Source organism: Crocodylus porosus, unplaced genomic scaffold (genome assembly GCF_001723895.1).
Source record: "Crocodylus porosus isolate Cpor-Errol unplaced genomic scaffold, CroPor_comp1, whole genome shotgun sequence".
Classification (NCBI taxonomy): domain Eukaryota; kingdom Metazoa; phylum Chordata; order Crocodylia; family Crocodylidae; genus Crocodylus; species Crocodylus porosus.
The window spans coordinates 35148500-35168293 of NW_017728906.1; the positions used below are offsets into that span (position 1 = coordinate 35148500).

At 39.4% G+C, this 19794-nt stretch overlaps 1 protein-coding gene across 1 annotated transcript in view; it reads right to left on the minus strand.

Moving 5' to 3' along the window:
• Window positions 1-383: 383 nt before the first annotated feature.
• The window catches only part of PAXBP1 (PAX3 and PAX7 binding protein 1), a 41041-nt gene continuing 21630 nt past the window's right edge, over window positions 384-19794 (minus strand). The window contains exons 9-18 of the mRNA XM_019528832.1: window positions 19476-19575; window positions 17941-18056; window positions 16411-16610; window positions 11623-11767; window positions 11342-11463; window positions 10143-10219; window positions 9767-9833; window positions 6170-6316; window positions 5560-5714; window positions 384-1893 (exon numbers count right to left, since the gene is read on the minus strand). Of these exons, the coding sequence (XP_019384377.1) occupies window positions 1776-1893; window positions 5560-5714; window positions 6170-6316; window positions 9767-9833; window positions 10143-10219; window positions 11342-11463; window positions 11623-11767; window positions 16411-16610; window positions 17941-18056; window positions 19476-19575 (1247 nt within the window). The 3' untranslated portion in view covers window positions 384-1775. The remainder of the gene's footprint in view (window positions 1894-5559; window positions 5715-6169; window positions 6317-9766; window positions 9834-10142; window positions 10220-11341; window positions 11464-11622; window positions 11768-16410; window positions 16611-17940; window positions 18057-19475; window positions 19576-19794) is intronic.

Consider the following 19794-nt stretch of genomic DNA (forward strand, 5'->3'; position numbering starts at 1 on the left):
GATTAGCATGAATCAGGGGGATGATAGCGGACCATTAAATCAATTGATTCTTTCAGCACTGACTTAATTGACATGTCACTGCCCATCCTAGGCAGCTTGTTTTAAAATTTGGGAGAAATCAAAGGAGGGAGCAGGGTATACAACTATACCATTGTACCCCACACCGGATCTGCCAATTAGGAATTCTCTCATCTACATATTGAAAGTCTAACTTTTACCTTGGGAAAGCAAATGAAATCCATCATGACAATGTGGCTTTGGTATATTTCAAAATCTGCTTTCCAATTCAGTTTGTTTTTTATTTAAACAACTATTCAACCATGGAAAGTTCTTCTGTTAATACCATTCTGAAGGAAAAGATAAAACCTCACAGGTCGCACTGATACAGCTCCGTGACAGACAAGTTTATTGAAAGGATTCTTAAAAGCAGACACTCTGAATGTATCCATCAGTCCAACAAGTTCAGAAAAAGCAACTGTTTGGTGTTCAAATGATGTGTGCATGTTACAAATTGTACATTTTAATATACTCATTTATATCACATGACATGAGCATAAAATACAATGATTCTAATGTTACTCAGTATGCCAATTTATTGCTACAATTCCCAAGTAATGTAGGGCACATTTGGACAAACTATTTCCAAAACAGTGACAGCTGTTATCCCCTTTCCTTGGAGCCCCCAGAATATCATTAGTGTTCCAATGTAAGAGAGCTTATACCAAAGATAGCATTTTGATTTGCCACAAATAAATTCAGCATTTGTTTTTGCACAATAGCTCATTAAAAGAAAAACAAAAACAAAACCAAACAAACCTGGATTAGCTGGAACTGTAAAATTCGGTTGCTTGGTCTGTTTACACTGTGGCAAGTATTTATGAGATATAAAAAACTTATTTTCCTGTTTGGCTTTTATGCCTCTAGAAAGACTCATCTGTGAGGAAACAGATTCCATGTATAAATCAGAATTGTTATAAATTCTTTATAGAACAGTACAAATTTAGCTGAGTTACTAATAAGATGAGGATCCAGGATCATGAAATGCTGCCTTTTCAAAGTAAATGACTCTTCTGGGGTCAGGGAATGCTGCCACTTACCTTTAAATGCGAGTTACCACATTTAAATTGCCAATCTAATGTTTTTACGAAAAGTGATGTTGAATGATTTCAAGAACAGTTTGAAGAAAGTTCCGTATTCATTCTGAACTAAGTAATGTTCAATTATTTTAATATGAGAGCAGCAGAGCTGCCATGCAATATCAGGTGCTATTTGAAAGCTCCCTTTCAAATTAGGTCAAATGATTCTTATGTATTTGAATGTTTTGCCAACCCTTTTGACCAACAGTATGGTCAATTTACTGTCAAAATAAATTCCAGCAAGTGAAAAAACTTATTTTAACAATAAAAGACCAGTAAATCCAGTGTGAAAGTAACATGGTAATACAAATATATGCACACTGTGTAATTACACAATACCCACATTCCAGTTAACCATGGGACAAGTAACTGAGTAGATGGTTAGGTATTTTGGGTACAAAATGTTTTTGTAAACAAGATGCTGAGCGATCTAAGGAAAATCTGTTTCTGGAGAAGTAGTTTCCAGGATTCTTTTTTTTTTTCTTTTAAAGAAATCAATACTTAAGGATGCTGTATATAAGAATGCACTTTGTATTAAAACAAGGATCAAGACTTTACAGTTTAAGAAACTTTACATATGTACATACATTACACAATCGGGAATGGTTTTTAAAGCTCAGAATGAGTTATCTGAAAATTTTATTTCCCTTCAATTAAAACCTTTAACTCTTTCACATTGTGATCATTTGCAACTGTCACAGCATGGTCCAGAGCTCGAACACTTGCTAGAAGCTTTATTATCTGTTTTATGTGCTCCCTACATGGAGAAAGGGGGAAAAAATAAGTCAGTACACACAAACATTAAACTATCCAAGACAAGTATTAACATTTGAAAGCAGAGAACTGTTTTATTTTCTGAAAACTAAATAAATTTAGACACAATCATACATCTAGACACAAACAGCTTTGGATAACAAAGTTAAAAAAAATCTGAAGTTAACTGAAATGAATGCAAATTATCAGTTTGCTTCTGGATATTAAACCAGAAAAATTACTTTGGGGGTAGCAACACTAAAGCGAGAAAGAGCATGCGTTGTACGTGTAGGTTACCTGAATGGACCAGTGCCTCAGGATAAAGTCTGGGTCATTAGGCCTGTGTGAAGTAGCTAGTATTCACTTTGGATTTGGATGCAGCCAGTTTGGGGGACAGTGATTCGATTTGGTGATTTGAATCACTGTCCCGAATAGATTCTGCTGAATCCGATTCAGCGATTCAGACGCCACCGAATTGGCCGAATCTCCAAACTGAACGGGGCCCACCCCCCACCCGCTCTTCCAGCCCCAACAATGGCTGCCCCACCCAATTGCAGCATCCCACCATTTCAAAAAAAACTCAAAAACCCAGCACTCACTGGCTCCTGCCAGGCAGAGGGCAATCCCTGTTGGCCCCCCACTGCTGTACCGGTGAGTGCGGGGCTTTCTTTTTTTTTTTTTTAAATATATATATTTTTTAAGCACCAGGATGCTGGGGCCAGGCAGGGCAACCATTGATGGGGTTGAGAGAATGGGTGGGGGTCAGGGGGTCTTCACTGGGGCTGGGAGAACAGGCAGGGGATGGGGCCTGGTGGGGTTTCCCGCATGGTCCCCTTCCCTACTCCTCCAGCACCCTCCCTCCACTCCCTACTTACTGGCATGGAGTCTGGGTCCAGCTCCCTACGGCAGTAAGTGGAGACTGCCCAAATCTCTGAGTCTCTCTGAATCGATTCAGAAAGCTTTGAAACGATTTGGACCTTTTTATTGGTCTCCCAATTTGATTTGGATTCAGATATTTGGCTGCCGAATCGGGCTGCATCTCCTCTGAACCGAATCAGCAACCTAAGCTTCTCACAGCCCTACTGGTCGTAACTGGCTTTAGGAAGTGAATCTTTGCTAGCAAACATACTGATCAAGTCAAAAATCAGCAGCCAGTCTTTCTGCATGTATCCAGAGGTAAGACAGAGGCCACACACAAACACCTGATTCGGATCAATCTAGTAGGTTTGGTGTGAACAAACCCTAGCAATCTAGTCTACAGGGGTACAAGCCTAGTTAAGAACAATTTTACTGAACAAAAAAGATGAAGACTGCATGGGAGTCAAACATCTAAGGAAAATTTCAAACAGCAGAATGGTCTAAAAGCTACCTTACATGAGACCATCAAATCAAACTCTGAAATAGTCCTTCATACTGGACAAACTGACAGATGCAGGCGCAAGTTAGCATGTTTATTTTCCTTCTGGCACAAGTAATGTGTGATTAATGTTTCTGCTTTGACACAATGTACTAGCAATATTTCCCTTGATACTGCATGACAGAGGAGTCTAGATGCACAGATACAACACAAGAAGTTTTTTATAATTTTGTAAACTGAAATTATAGAGCAAGTCTCTCATATGTTACCATATGGTGACTGAAAAAGCTTTGCCACTTGATGTTTATTTCTCTATGCTTCAATAGGCATTATCTGCACAAAGCACACAGGAATTAAAATTGAGACTGGAGTATAATTCTTTGGTTTAATATCCAACTGACCTCCTGTAATATTTTTTCCCTTAATTCATAGTCACAGTGCTAGTTTTTTCCATATAAAACTACAGTAGATGTAGAAAGAAAATAGCTAATACTACTAATACTCCTCACTTCTTTACGTTTCTTTAAAAAGCAAAATATTGAATCTAGTTAAAGTGTAAGCGTTTTGGGTTTCTGACTGCTGAAGGAGAAAGGAAGTTAGTACACAAAGTAGTCACAAGATTTAAAGACAAAAATTTCTGCTGCTGACCTATGCTGGCTAAAAAGCAGCATTAGACCATCCTTTGCACCAGATCAGTAATGTTCTCCATTCTCCATCAAGAGCATGATTCAGATGTCCACAAAACTAAAAGTTGTTTTTAAAAACAGAGATAAGGATGGAAGCCTAGCAATAACTACTACTGCAACTGAAAGAAATGAAATTACATGGCGTTATCACTACAGCTTCAATCAAATGAGGGATATTTGTTCAGGTCTCCAAGAAAAAAAACCCTCTCAAATTCAATTTCCTTCCAACATATGCTTTGAAAAAAATTGGCTATTTAAACCTATACATGATAACCAGTGATCCTAGTTTTTCTGTCTCAAAAAAATACAAAATTTTCTGATAAAAATCCAAAATTCTCTGATACCCCATCATTTACATTTTTCTGCAAATAAAATGAAACACCACTATATATAGGTATCAGTTGAAAACAATGTTTTAAGGACATATTTACAATTATTAAGCAATTTGGAAGCCTACCAGTGTCTCAATCATAATTAAATAAAATTCTAAATACCTATATATTTTGGTGCTGTTGCTGGGGAATGATCTAATTTTATTCATTGCTAATTTAATTAAAGGATTCCAGCCCCAAGCCTGTGTCTCCTGGGTCCAGTGCTTGGGAGGTGGAAAGGGGCCACACCTCTTGCTGCTCCCCTCCTCTCCCTGCCACCGCATCATATTCCCATACTGGCTGGTGCCCCTCACTCCTGACCTGCAGCCCCTTGTTCCCCTGCAGCCCTGTCAGAAGAGTCTAGGCCCCACTCAACCCAAAGCCTGCAGAAGGCAAAGTGAGTCTGAGCCAGCCCTGGCTCTTCTCAGATTCCACTCCCCCAAGTAGGCAGGGCTTAGGGTTTCATGCCCTTTTTGTAAGCAGCTCATTGCACACTAGAACTCTGCCAACTTGTGAAGAGCTGTTTGCAATTTTTTTCTACAGGAAACAAAAGCCCAGTTCCCTGATGATAACAAGATCTACCACGGAGGAGAATGAAATTCCACTGACAGCCTCCAAAGCCATAAATTCTAATATGGCTAAAGTACAGTTCTGCAATAAACAAGTACCTAACTACCTACATCATGGCTTTACATGTCAGATTCCACATGGAATTTCAGCTTACAAACAGGTTTTACCATTAACCCAAACTTACCTTGAGATCTTCTCTTCTTATCTATCCCCACCAAAATAAAGACTTTGGAGGTCAAAGACTGTTCTGTCACACTAACACAGACCTTTGTTTTCAAATTGCATCCTTTGTTGAAATGATACAACCTCTGAGATGACTGGTATATGGACTAGTTTGCCATCGGCTGCATTTAAGCATCTAATCTAAAAAATTAATCTAGCTAATAGGTAGACTATTTTCCCCATGCAGTGTGACAAGCTTGATGAGAAGCCAGCAAGAAGAAACAATCCCAAGTGCAATCTGAAGTCTTTTTTTTTTTTTTTTTTAAATAGCAGAACATAATGAGAACAGATCACACACAATCCATATACAATATACCCAAAAGCCATGATGCCATGTTAGGGGACATCGCTCCAAAGACTATAAAGCAACATGCAGAATTTTACAAGGGCTTATTTTTCATCAGTAGTGCGCATCAGCAACAAAAGAGATACCCCAATGCATTCAAATATTCAAAATAAGTTACCTTGCATTTCTTTTCTCTACATCAGAGCAGCCAATGCTGTTTCTGTAAATTACATCAGCCAGATGAACAAGATATCTACAGAAGTTTTCTAGCTGGATAATGGTTTTGTCCCCTTTTAGATTGGTAAACCACTGTTTAGGAAAGCAAGCGATTACCTAGAGAGGAAGGGAAGAGAAACTTAAAAAAACCTCAAGTAACAAAATGTAAATATCAAAGGTGTGATTTTTTTTTTGGAAAAAAAAACAGTAAAAAATGCAAGGCCCAATACAGACATTACAGTCCCCTCTCACTATGTACAATATAAAATTTCCAAAGTAAAAATTATGTTAGCATCACATACTGAATCAATTCTTAAAGGCCCCAATATTACCCACCAACAGCAATAAGGGCATAATTCTATTTTAATTCATGAACATTAGAAATAAAGCTTGACAGACTCAAAGAGCAGTTGCCTTTTTGAAAAAGAGATCATAAAAAGAAAACCCAAGGGGAAACTTGGGGAAGCTGAACAGATTCCAGTCAAACCACAAGTACATATTTACATGACTTGCAATGCATGAGTTGGAAAGTATTTGCATGTACAGAGTACATTTTATTTCACTTTACTTACACTCTGAGCTTTCTTAATGCTGTCATCTCCATACTCAGAATTTTGAAATGCCATAAGAATATATCTATTTAGCAGACCATCTATTGATAATTCCTGTAGAGCTTTGTTTGAAAGGATTCCATACCACTGGAGAAAGTTTCCTAGTAACTGAAAGCAACAAAAAGAATATGAAGACTGTTGAGTATATGAAGGCAAACTGATAAATGATAAACAGTTCAGAGCATGTTCAAATATACTGGCTAGAGCTGAAGTAAAGGAGAGAAGAATAATATTGACCATTCGGTTTCATACCTAAACAGAACCAGTGAGATGATAGTCTCACTATTATAATAAAAAGAAAACCCTTTATTTATACAAAGAAGCTTATATATAAATTCCTGGCTGTGGGCTACTGCAAAGATAAACAACTAAGGGAAAAAAAGCAATGTTTTAAAAGCCCAAGTTTGCCCTACCAATTTAAAGGGTAAGTATCTATGAAACCAAGCATGGTATAGCATACTGGTGACCAGATTTTTCAAACCAAGGCCTGAACATATCTATCAGTACTTGGGGGCCAGATTTTTTGCCATCTTGAAAGACACTCTACTGCTACTGAGCACTTAGGAACATTTAATTCCTGAGAGCCATTGGTACAAGAGACATGTGAGAATGGACAGGAAGAAGTTCACCGAGTATGCTGTGTTGGTTATTCAGGACTGGTGTAGAACCCTGGGGAGATATTTCCAGCTTACTGTAAAGTACAGCAGCCTGCATGGGATAGATAGAAGAGATCTTTTCAAAGATGCGCCCCTAACCCAAGGCAGAGATAGTAGAGTTTCTGGCACTTATCCTTTTGCTGTGTACATAGCCTGGCAGGAAAGCAGGCAATGAAGTAGCCAGAGTAACTCTCTTTCCTTTTGTGCAATGCAGTTGGTGGCCAATAGAACAGCTGTTGAGAAGCTGCAGAAGAGATGGGACAGCAGCATCCCAGAGTGCTCCCCACTCATTCAAAAAATCCAAAGTTTTCCTTAGAATTCTATCTGGAAGGCAGCATCTCCTTCCCCTCCCATGTACCAGCAAGAAGGATTCAAATACTTCATTAAAAATGCCAGAAGGCAGAATTTACAATAAGCTGAATACTGGTTCCCCTAACAGCAAAACTGTCAAGTGGTGTTGCTCAGTCTGACATTTTACACAATTATGAGATATCTGAACAGAATAAGAAACTTCAGCTTACAGTCAAGGTTCTGCCTCAAGCAGTGGCACAGGAAGGCACAAAACTGCATGGAGATAAATGAGTATAAGGGACTGCTTTGTTGCTGGATATAAAGGGCTACAATGGTGGGGAGGTCTGTGAGGATGTCTGCGGGAAAGCCAGTAGCTAAGGGTACCTATAGAAAGGAGGGTTGCTACTGAGACCCTCATCATGCAATCAGTCAAGCAAAGCAGCATGATATGGCTGCTTGCAGCAGCAACTACAAGTCATTTCAAGAGGCTGCATGACATCTCAGCTGGGCTGCAGGATTCAGGCCTCATCTACAATGCGCAACTGTTAGCAGAAATAAAGTTGTGCTAGCAAACTGCAAGTGTGTCCACACTTGCAGCTCCCTCCATGGCAGCAGAACCCTTTCGTTGCTGCACCATCAGCTCTGCAAACAAAAGGCAGCATGTGTAGACATGCCCGTGCCTTCTACCAGCTGCCCGTTAATGACTGGTGTCTCCCAGGAGGGAATGAACTCCATGCCTTGCCAGTGCAGCTGTGGTAGGGGAACCACCCAGTTTCAGCCAGATCTACTGATTGCTACCAAATGTCGTGTGGGTATATATATAATCCGGTTGCAGCAGTACTCTGATTACAAGGCTTCTTTTTGCAGAAGTATTGCTAAATACACTAGGCCATGGTGACAACACTATCAGATAGTGTCACACAAGACATGGCATTTCGCAGGTCTGACACAAATATTTATCATCATTGTCATATCTGTTTTACTCTACTTGAGGGTGGCCGCTGGGTGGAGACAGGAAACATGCCTATTACATGCATCATAGTCTAGGAAGATGACAAAATTTTTAGATGCTGTGGATAGCTAATTTTTGCGCTTGGAAAAATGTATCAGCTTAGAAAGTGAACCAAAGGGTGGACAGATCTGGGAGTTGAAGATAGACAGCATCACTGAAACCCAGACTTCTACAAATAGTAGTGTTTCCAGGATTTTTTCTTGTGGCTGAGGTGAGAAAAGGTGGAACTGTTTTTGTTTTTTTTCCAATCTCTGCATGAAAACAAAATCTCTGTATTTTAAAATCTCTTTGTGATGCTGCCTTTTAGTCAGAAAACATTTTTACTATTTGTTGAGGGGCACCAATATAAATCAGTCGATATTGGTGGACCTGAGGGTGCGCACAGAGGTGGGAGCTGCTTTCCCCTACCCCCTGGATGAGCCACATGTGGCTCCATCCCATGCCCCACCCCAGCTGGGCAGCATCTGCACCTGCCCCAGCCCCACTTCTTCCAGCAACACTCAAAGCTCCCAGGCTGTATAATTTGGCAACTGGATCAGTATTGGCCAAAAAACTGGTTAATAATCAGCACTGGCCCAAAAAGTCTTTATCAGTGTACTCCTAATTATTTCCTTGAAACTTTCTGCATCTCTGTTCTCCAGAGGGGAATATGGCTGGACTCTCAGGTTTCAAATGTTAAAAGAAGAAAAATTTTAATTAAACAAAAATGGTCACTGTAACAAGTGCGGAGCTCTGACCCCAGAGTCTGATGCCCCCTGGCAGTCGAACCCACCTGCTTGGTCCTTGAGCTTCCCTAGTCTCCTGTTTCTGATCTGCCATGCCTTGATATTTAATATGATTAACTTGGAAGGCTGCATCTAAAAAACAGTTTTGTGCCTTCCCCCTATGCACAGTACTTGGGGCTTCTCTATCTTTGAACATACTGTATTTACCTGAATCCAAGAAAACTATGAATTTAAGATGCTCCCTGAATAATTACATTCTATACATGGAACATTTATAAATTTGTTATAATTTTCCATGTACAGAATCATTTATTGGAGGATTGTGTTAAAATCACCCACACTGCTGCAGCATGGAAAGTAGTAACAGGAGGGCAGGCAGTGAGAAGGGAATCGAGCAGCCTGCCCCCCTACCACATATCCCCAACACCTGCTTCCTTACTGACCCCCCACCACTGTTTTCCTTGCTGGACTATTTGTCCTAGTTCATTTTTAATTGGACTATTGAGTGTTATTTGCCTACTGTATTGATCAAATCTGCATAGCTATCTTTAAGAGTTATAAGATTAGGCAATTCATTTAAGCATTCCCTAATTCTGCTCTTTGTATGGGAGAGAGATTTTAAAAGGATACAGTCCTATCAAAAAGGTAATAATTTTAGTTAAGTTTATATACTGTACCTGAATTCAAATTAAGATGGTTAAAAATCATAGGTATTTCCCACAACAGGTAATTATTACTCAAACCCTGAAGACACAAAATTTTCACATAAAGCAAGTATGGCAGAAGGACAACTAAGTCATTCTGTCTATATAATTATGAGTATTTAATAATAGCAGTACCTAGATAAAACCTCACCAGATATTTGTCAACTTACCTTAACTGAGGACCAAAACTGGCGTTGGAAAAACAAATATGGACCAGAATTCTTGTTTTCTAAGACACTGGAAAATAAGAGATTTCTCTAAACTCATTTATAAAACCAGGCATTAAAACCTCAGCCTGAAGGTTGTGGATTAATCTCTATTTTCACACACAGAAGTACACTAAAGAGTCCAGATTTATACCACCCATGATTCACTTTCTCTTCATTTAACTTCTCCCTACATAGCAGTGAAATTGTTGCAGCCAAACCAAAGAACCACCCCAGAACTACACAAAACACCTCACCTACCATACTCAAAACAAACTGTACTTGGTACTGTTAATATATATATGCATGGAGGTACCGGCACATTTAATAATAAACTTACTTTTTTGGATACAATGGCATGAATACATCATCATCTAGCGTCCTCCTCATTCTTAGTAACAGGGCTTTCAAGAACGTCTGAAAAAGTGAACATTGGGATGGAATTACTAAAATGCTAGAAGTCCTACTTGGCTGTTAGAGACCCACTGTAAAAATGTAAAGGCAATGTACTTTAAGAGCCAACTGGACAAAGAATGAAAGCATGTACTTAAAGTTAAGCAGGCAGATAGTCCCCTGAAGTCAGATATAAGGATTATTAATAATTTTTAGCACAGTATTTTAAATTAAATTTATTAAAACTCAGTTGGACTTCTCTAGGCTCAACATTAGACACATGCTTAGCAGTTTGCAAGACCAAGGCCTCAATCTTCATGCTGAAATAACTTTTCCTCAATAACTACTCTGGACTACTTCCAACTATTTTAATGACAGTGTAGATACTGCAGTAAACCCTATACTAGTAACTCACAAGTACCGGACCTACCTAAATCTCAGTTTTGCGGAAACTGAAAAACAGCATTGTCCATGATTACCTGGAAATCCAGCATTGGCTGTAATCTCCCACAAAATCAATCAAAAAGAGGCAGCAGTGAGGTAGACTGAGTGAATGCAACCTCTACCAAATCAGCAGCAAGGAGCAGAGCAAAGTGGTAGTGAGGTAGACTGAGCCCCCCACCAATCAGCAGTGAGGGTTGGGGCCTCAATGAAATGTCTATGAAATTGGGTCTGCATGTTGCAAGCCGGGCATGAAAAACCCATCGTCTTGCAGTGACTTAGGTAGGTCCCTACTTATGAGATAATTTCTTTTGTTCACAGACAAAAGGCAAGCAACTGAATTTTGGAGCAATAAATCCAAGACTGCTCCAGGAACAAATTGTAAAAGGAAGAAACCAAATGGTTTTCAGGTAAACCATACAGGATAATTATAGTGTCATAATCAAGTTTAGTACCCTTTGTATTTCCCTATGCCAATCTCACCAAAAACTATGCACTCTTCAATTTCTCAGCTCCTTTTCCTAGTGTACTTCCCCAACTGGTTTTACTTAGTGCTACAGAACTAGCTAGGGCACATCATTAGTTATAAAATTCTGTTTCTAATTCCCACAGCAGATAAGCACTATGCTGTTTTCCACTGTCCTGTTTATTCTGTAAAAACCATCCCCCAAAAGTCCTACAAAGGCAATTGAGATAAAGGTTTACCTGTGTGTTTTTGTTCTCTGCGTTTACCACTGAAGGATATCCATCTACTAGTTTCTGTGTGATTGCTACCATTTTAGATGTCTGTGATGTAGAAAAAGGGTCCCATATATTCTCAGCAATGACTATTAAAATAGAATTAAAATTACTCCACCATTTTCTTCACAGGTGCTCATAAAACAAGCAGGAAGATAGTTAAACAAAAGAAAAGGTTTATGCCTTTATTTAGGACAGTTTAGCAGTTTTAAGGAGTAATATGACAGTGGTATTTTTGAGAAACATACCTGTTAGTTTAGGAAGAACCACCCTTTCCACAATGGTAGGTAACAGTGAAATATCTGCATCATCCTTCTCTTGCTCCTGTTCTTCACAGCCATAAAAAAGCAATGATTCAAACCACAACATATTCTCAAAATCTCGACATTTACCCTATTAAAAAGTGAAAAGAGATGTTAGTTGCCATATGTTAAGATCGAGACCAACAATACCTTAAAATACCTGTTAAGCAGTACTAATATCAATTTAACACACCTGCAGGCTTTAGACAAAGACATAACAGCTCTGAAATTATTTGCCAAGTGTCCTAAAAAACCACATTAAGTAGCACTGGGTACACTAAATGGTATTTAGACATGTACTGTGCATCTTCAGGTACCTAAATAAAATCTAGCCTGAAAGAAAACTTAGCTCCTAGAAAACTGTAGAAAGTACAGAAGACTACAGCGGTAGAAAGTAGTTAGACCTGTGGCCTACAAGAACCAACTAAGGAGCATTCAATGAAATTAATAGGAGGCAGGTTTAAACAAACAGTGGGTAGTTAACTTGCGATGCTTACTGCCAGGAAAGGTTACAACAAGCACAGTGGTTCTCATCCTTTTTAGAGGCAGGGCATCCCTCCATTACTTTTTTGAATCAAACAGCACTCCAGGTTGAGAACCACTGAGTTAATGCAATGCGCTGCATGTGTTTACTCTGGGAAGTGCTTTAGATGAGGAATAGAGGGCCATGAAAAACCTTCCTACACTGAAAGCCCAATTGCTAAAAATATCTTTGATACATCCAGCCTTAAATCGATAGTATTCTCCTTCCTTCAGCACTTTAAGACTCTTCTTTCTGACTAGGCTTATGATTTTTTAATGTTGGAACAGCGCAGCACTGAAGAGTCAAAAATGGTCTCTTATTTTTCTGAAAACTGCTACCAGATTAAAACAAAACAAAAATGTACTGAATGTGGAATACTGTGCCTCTAGGTCTGTCTGTTTAGAGAGTGAACCAAATTTTATCGGTTTGGGGAGTTAATATACAGTTATTTTACACAGAATCACAGACTGGTTTCTGTATGAATCTCCTTCAGTAACACTCCATGACTTCTTTAGACTAAAATATGCTGCCTCAGTGGCTTTCAGCCAGATTGCTGCCACTGCCACCATGACCAAGTAAACGGGCCTCATGCTCCTGCTGCACAACCAGATGGGGAAGGCTGCAGCACAGGCACTCTCCTGCTTGCATTAAGGCTCTCTGATGAGTTTAAAGTTGAAAGGCCAGATTCTGGTGCTGCAGCTCTTCCTAGTCTGACTCCACTTGGCGTCTCCCAAAAACACAGGCATCCAGAGGAAGTGGAACTGTCTCGCATGCCTCTGTTTACAGGAGGAATGTGGGAGAGAACAGATGGGGAAGAGCTACAGCACAAGCCAGTCCTCTGCCTGGCTTTGGTTTACCGGACAGCCATGAAGCAAGCAGGAGAACACAATACATGACAGGTGCTTGTGGCACTTGTACCCAGCCACAGCAGTGGAGCCTGCATCATGGCAACAATGAAAAAGATAATACAGTCAGAGTCAAAAAAAGGATTAGACAAATCCATAAAGGATGGGTCCGCTGGGAACAGGAGAAGCCAGGGATCTGACATCCTTAAAATCAATGATGATTGATGCCAGGTTGGTCATGACAGGGGATGGACTACTTAATCTTTCAAGGGACCCCTCCACAACTTCTTGAAATTGAGTGGCACCCAATGTAAAAAAAAAATTCAGATATTACGCCACTTACCTCCTTACAAAAGGGGCTGGGCAGTGGGGATAGGGGATCAGCCAGGCAGGAATAAGCCTAAACCTGTTCTTAATTGCTTATCTCCTCACAGCTTACTTACCTACCTCCTCCCACCTGGAAGCACCCTTCAATTGGATCATGGTACCCTGATTGAGAATCACTGGTCTAGATAAACCTTGTTCATACATTCTTCTTCTAAAGCAGGGATGGATAACCTGGCAGCACATGTGCCATGAGTGGCACAGGCAACCTTCATGTGCAGCATGTGGCAGACAGGAGTGGGGACAGGAAGCACAGCAGCAGACAGGGCAGGAAACAGAAAGAAGAACAGCAGATTGGGCAGGGTAAGGGGATTGGACTGGCACCTGGTGAAAGTGTAAGACTTAATTCTGACATGCTTATCAAAATGGCCCTCACTGTTCGGCAATATCTGCTACATGCCACTGGCAAACAGCATACTGGGCTAGATGGGCTATTGGTACGATCCAATATAGCAGTTCTTATGTACAGATTAATTAAAAGAGTCACAAATCCCATTTTAAATGAATATGGCCTTCTACCTTTTTTATTAAAGGAACTAATTTTGCAACCTATGTAACAGTTATTAATCTGTGTGTCCCAGTCCCCCCACACATACAGAGTTTATATGCAGAAAATAAGTTTTTTTGCTGCCCACAAGTTCAACACTGCCTCAAGTAGTCTTCTCTTGATCCTTTCCCTGGCAACTCCATCTTCACAAATATCTGCATGTATCTACACACTACAAATCAAGCAAAGTGGAAAGCCACTTGGAACATTTTCAACATCCGTATATGCTTAAATGGTAAATAAAACAGCTTATTTTAATCTGAAGACACACTCACTGGTCAACAGGATTAAAGTATATTCATTAAGTCTGTTTTGGACTTGTGTGTACTTCCTGTTATTTGGCAAGTGTCCAAAAAACTGACTTGTTATTTATCAGGTGAGTGGGAAAAAACAAACAAACAAAAACACTGTATATATCCTTGCTTACACTAGGAAACGTACAGCAACACAGCTGTAGCAAGGGGCTTGATTTCTGTGATTAAAGAAATTGATGAAACGTAAGTTGCAGGTAAAAATGTAGCTGATTATGTTTGATCATTAAGAAGGAAAGAGAGAGACTGTCAGTTCAGTAATATTGGGAGCGTGCAATATTTTAGGATTATTTAGCAATATTTATGGGGGCTGTCTGAAACTTTGGCAGCTATTCCGTTTCAGAGGCATTTCGGCCCATTTAGGCACCTGAAATGCTGAATCCAAAATAAAACGAAACCATCCAAAACATTTCAGAAAATTTCAGAGTTTTGGAGCTGGGCTTGCAGGGAAGCAGAAATTAAGAGGGAGGGTGGGATGGGGGGAAGGACTGCTCTGATACTAACATCTGTAGCTGGCCAGTGTCTGTGATCTGCCTGAGGTCCCTTCAAATCCCAGTATTCTGGGGGAGGAACGACAGCCTGCTGTCATCCTGCGCACAGATCTGGGGACCCGTGCCCCCTGGCAGGAGTCTGACACAGCCCCACAGCCCTCTTAGGGGGCGTGGGCCCCCAAATCTGCTTACAGGATGACAGCATGCTGTCACTGCCAGCTGGGACCAGCGCTAGCACCTGAGTCTGCTTGGTACAGCCCACACTGAGCACCAGAAATAACCCAGTGCTGGTGCTGGCCTCAGCGGGCAGCAGCAGCCTGCCCTCATCCTGTGCACAGATCCAGGGGCCCGTGCTCTTTGGGAGAAATCTGGCACAGCCCTGCAGCCCTCCCAGGGGGGCATGGACCCCTGGATTGGCATGCGAGATGACAGCATGCTGCTGCTGCTGCCAGCAAGTACTATGAGTTTTGCTTTGAACAGTTTGAGGTGCAGTTTCACAGAAACCCCTATACCTGTCTCCTTGAAACTTCGCATGCTTCATGCCCACAGAAGGGGCTACCACTCCTACAAGTTTCATCCAAATCAGGCAATAAATGACAAACTTATAGGCATTTTAGTGATTCCCCCTCATAACCTATGGCCAAATCACCAAGTGTGTTGAAACTCTGAAAAAGATTCAGCCAAATCAAAACGGATCAGTGATCCGAAACACCGAAACAAATCGCTGTCCCTCCAAAATGGCCAAATCCAACACTGAATCAAAACACAGCTGTTTCACAAAGCCTTATTTGCTTATCAATGCAATATGCAAAAGGTCACTGTAGAAACAGATTAAAATTAGTCCTACAGTCCGATCTGGGCAACACCTTCCAACTCACAGTAAAATAGCAGGTACACTGACCCAGGAGACATCAGTAAAAGAGAATAGCTATATGACAATCTTAGAATACCAAACCTAATTTTTACAAATGCTGTGTGATCTGGTCAGCAAAATACAGTTATTAATAGGTAATAGGGTGTTTTGGGTCTTTTAATTGTTTTAGCTTAAAAAGAGCTTGGGGAAAACAAGCAAAGAAGGAATGCAATGGATTTAGGTAAGAATCATCTCTTTCAGATGCTGCCAGTTCTGCCAATCTGGTAGCCCAGAGATCAAAAGAACACTTAACACAGTTTAAAAAAAACTCAATTCTCTTAATAGGTTTTACTCTATTGAGTGGAAGCAGCTGACACAGATAAAATTTGCAGAGGGAGTCTAAATGAGTTATGCCTCATGGAAAAAGGCAGGTAGACATATAATGGTTTATTGTTTTTTAAAGATTCTCTTTCCCTTTGATGCTTTTGTTTCAAATAATTTCTTTAAGGCTGTTTTGTTACTGAACTCTTACTGCCCCTCAAGAAAGAATTTTGCAGATTCCGTATACAAGTTCTATAACAGCCATGAGCTTAGTCTGAGTGTGAGAGAATCATGCCATTCCACCTCGAAGAAAGTGAAAGCCCAAAGCATGCACAGAGTGCACTCAGATACAAGGAATGTCAGAAGTGCATTTTACTTTATTTGGGAAAATGGTGCAACAGCCCATAGTATTACAGCCCACTTAAAAACTTGTTTATAATTTTAAACCCAGTATCTTACCTCTAACGGATTCCATGTAAGAAGCTGCAGTCTTATTAAAGGATTAAAAAGCTTTGGTAAACATAAGCCAATATAAGCATCCTTGTAAGAGGAGGAGTACTTGGAACGCCAGGCTTCGAACTGTGACTTAATACAGTCAATTGAATAAAAGCTTTCTAATACATCTTCAAAAACTTTGCTGGACTCCTTCAAAATGCGATCTAGAGGAAAAGTTTAAGTATTTGTAATACTTAATTTGACTGAATTTGGTTAACTTTCATTACATTAATTTCAATTACTTCTGTTATCTAGGTTTGACATATGGGGCATACCTTAATTTTATACCTCTTTTTGGTATGCATCTTAATGCATCTTATACCAGAAGATATGGTTAATTTTGAAGTGACAAAAATGCAAAGAAAACAAAAAGTTAACCTTTTCTACTGTGCTCTACCTACACAACGCAACAACAAAAACTAAACAGTGTGTTGACATTAAGGTGTCCATTTGATATACTGTTGTATCATGTCAAAAGATTTTACATTAAGATATTATAAGGTAGCACAGTCCAATTTTCTGAATGGCACAGATACTTGGAAGTTGGTAAAAGTGGACTTCAGCTATATGGGTATCATGTCCCAAGTACGATGAGACATCCCTGACGAGCTGATCAAGTGAGCATTCCAGTAACCATGGGCTCTCCCATGTATACATTTGACAGTACAGAACTTCTGCATGTCAAAAGTTTAACTACTACAATGACTGGGAACACTATTTGGACTGACAGCAGTTTTAATGAAGCCATAATTAATCAGTTAAAGTTATGAAAAATTAGAGGGTTAAAGAATTAGAGTTCAGTCACTAGACACCACCCATTGAGTTAGGATATATACAACAAGACGCTATAATTGTTACAGAATTCAAACAATGATACGGTTCTAAAAAGATGTCATTACATTTTTAAACATTCACGACAAATCCAGGGAAGCTCTCCAGGCAGCCATTTACCATACTTCGAAAGACTTCAGAATTCTACAGGCTCTATAGTATTATGCTTTATCACAACTAAAAATCGTTTTCTGAACAGCTTTTGGACAAGAACTTAACTACCAACCTCCACAGGACTACAAAGTCTACTGTGGCTAATCAAGAAAATACTGTATTATGAAATGCAAAAAGACATTTGAGTTGCAGGAGAGAGACCAAAATGAGTTAAGGCAAGATCATATAATAAGTTGGGTTACAGAAACCCGTTGTTCACCCTTAAGTTCACTTCCTGCTCGATGAACAATTTCAATCTGGCTAAAATGTCGCCATAAATGGGACTGTAAGTAAATTAATTTTCTATGTGATTTTATACCAAATGGGTCTAGTTACAGCTGTTTTTAAGATTATACATAAAAGAGAAAAATTGATCGGTTTTAGGCCTTTTAAATGCTTGGACTATTTTATTATCTTGTCATTGTAAATCTGAACATATTTCATACTGCAGAAGTCTGCATATTTTTTCTAGATATTCAAGTCCTCCCTATTCTGAACAACTTTTCTAACCTCGTTCCAGGTTGAAATTAGTAATATCAGTTGAAGTTTCTTCATCATCACTGGACAGGCCTTCAAGGTGATCTGCTATCTTCCCAGTTTGCTCTCTTGCTTGCCTTCGACGGGCTCTATAATGCAACAACGAAATTAAGGGTATAAGCTAGTCATTATAATTTATGAATCTAATATAACTCATAGCAAAGACAGTTTCTTCATCCTCCACCACAGCAACTAAAACTTCAGGCCCCTTCACACATACTACAGCTGATTTCAATAACTTTAACAAGCACCATCTGATTGACTGCTTTCACACAGAAAGCCTGAATATCTGTGGACATCTTTGGCTAGCATATTAGATGAGGCAGTTGAACAGGAGGGGCTGCAATGAAGGAAATTCTGTTGGAAACAAAGTAGTGACAAACAGGATAACCATCTGTCTTATTTAACTTAAATATTCCCTTCATTACTTTTTATGCTGTCCAGCTTGTAAGCTCTCCAGGACTGGGCCAGACCTTTCTGTAACTTAGGACAACGCAGTGATTGCCACAAAACTGACCAAAGCCAATCAGTGTGGGTATCTAAAATCAAGGAGTTTTAATCACTAAGTGGAAAGCACTGATTTAAATCATCTTTCCCATTTCTATACAAGTTATTTTGTAAAGAAAGGTACATTCTCACTGATTGATTTAGCTACTGAAACATGTAAATGCAGAACCTAGAGCCTTTATGCAAGATCTGGTACATCTTTTTCCTACCTGAGAAATACTATAAGCGTGCACATTTATTTAAGCAATTGTACAGCTTATTTTCAAATTCTTATTTGTATTTTAGTAGGTTAGACAGTGCTGAATAATATATTGCATTTTTACTACATACTCAATTTTTGCTTATATTTTATATCAAATATCCAGAAACATTGTAAGAAGTTCCTATGTGGGCAGGTGTTTAGCAAAGAAGGCTAAACTGGGATATTGTTTGGGGAGTTTTTGTTTTACATCTTATCTTAAATATTCTACCTGGTTTCATAGGTTTTCTTATCTTTTATTGTAGGCCACCCAAGCTTTCATTAGGAAGAGCAGAATATAAATCTGATAAATAAATATCTGCTTTAAAGCAGAAGTACAAGATGACCCAAATGACTACTCTTCAGAAATACACAATAGCAACTCCTGGAATTAAGAGGCCAGATCCCAAGGCCTGTGGTGACTTTACTAGTAAAGTCTGGATCCAAGAGGTTCAAGCTCTGAATAGAATGATCACCTATGCTCACTTATGGAGCTTGAACTGCCCAACCCCAATCCCGCCTTTTATCTAGAAAAGCATCAGTCTAACTCAAATATTTGACAGAGGTGTGTTAATTCTGTATATTTATCTTCTAGTTAAAAGAAGTTTTAAGGGATAACTTTAGACCTTAACATATTTTGTATAAAATTCTGGTTTCCTTTTTAAACAAAACAAAAACAAACACAAACACAAACAAACAAACAAAATCAGTCAGTCAATGCTGATCAAATAGGCTCCAATTCCTCCCCCACCCCTTGCTTTACCTTCTAGCCTCCCTTTCTGCAGTTCGGCGTTTTACTTGCTCTTGATAGAGTGCTCTATCTCGTCCAAAAGAATCAAGATTTGGTGCCATCAGTGCTTTACCTGCAAGACGATATTAAAATGAATTAAAATACTTTTATCTACAATTATAGAGAATAATGTGTTGTAGGCAAACTCATGACAGCCTTCCAGTTAATGTAAATTGTTATATTATGAGGCAGTTGAAAAACAGGCACCTAGAAGGTTGAATTTGTGGCTCCCTAATTTAAGAGAGGAAGCGATGGAGGGTGGACTCTCATGCTAAAGAAATTCCAGTTAAAT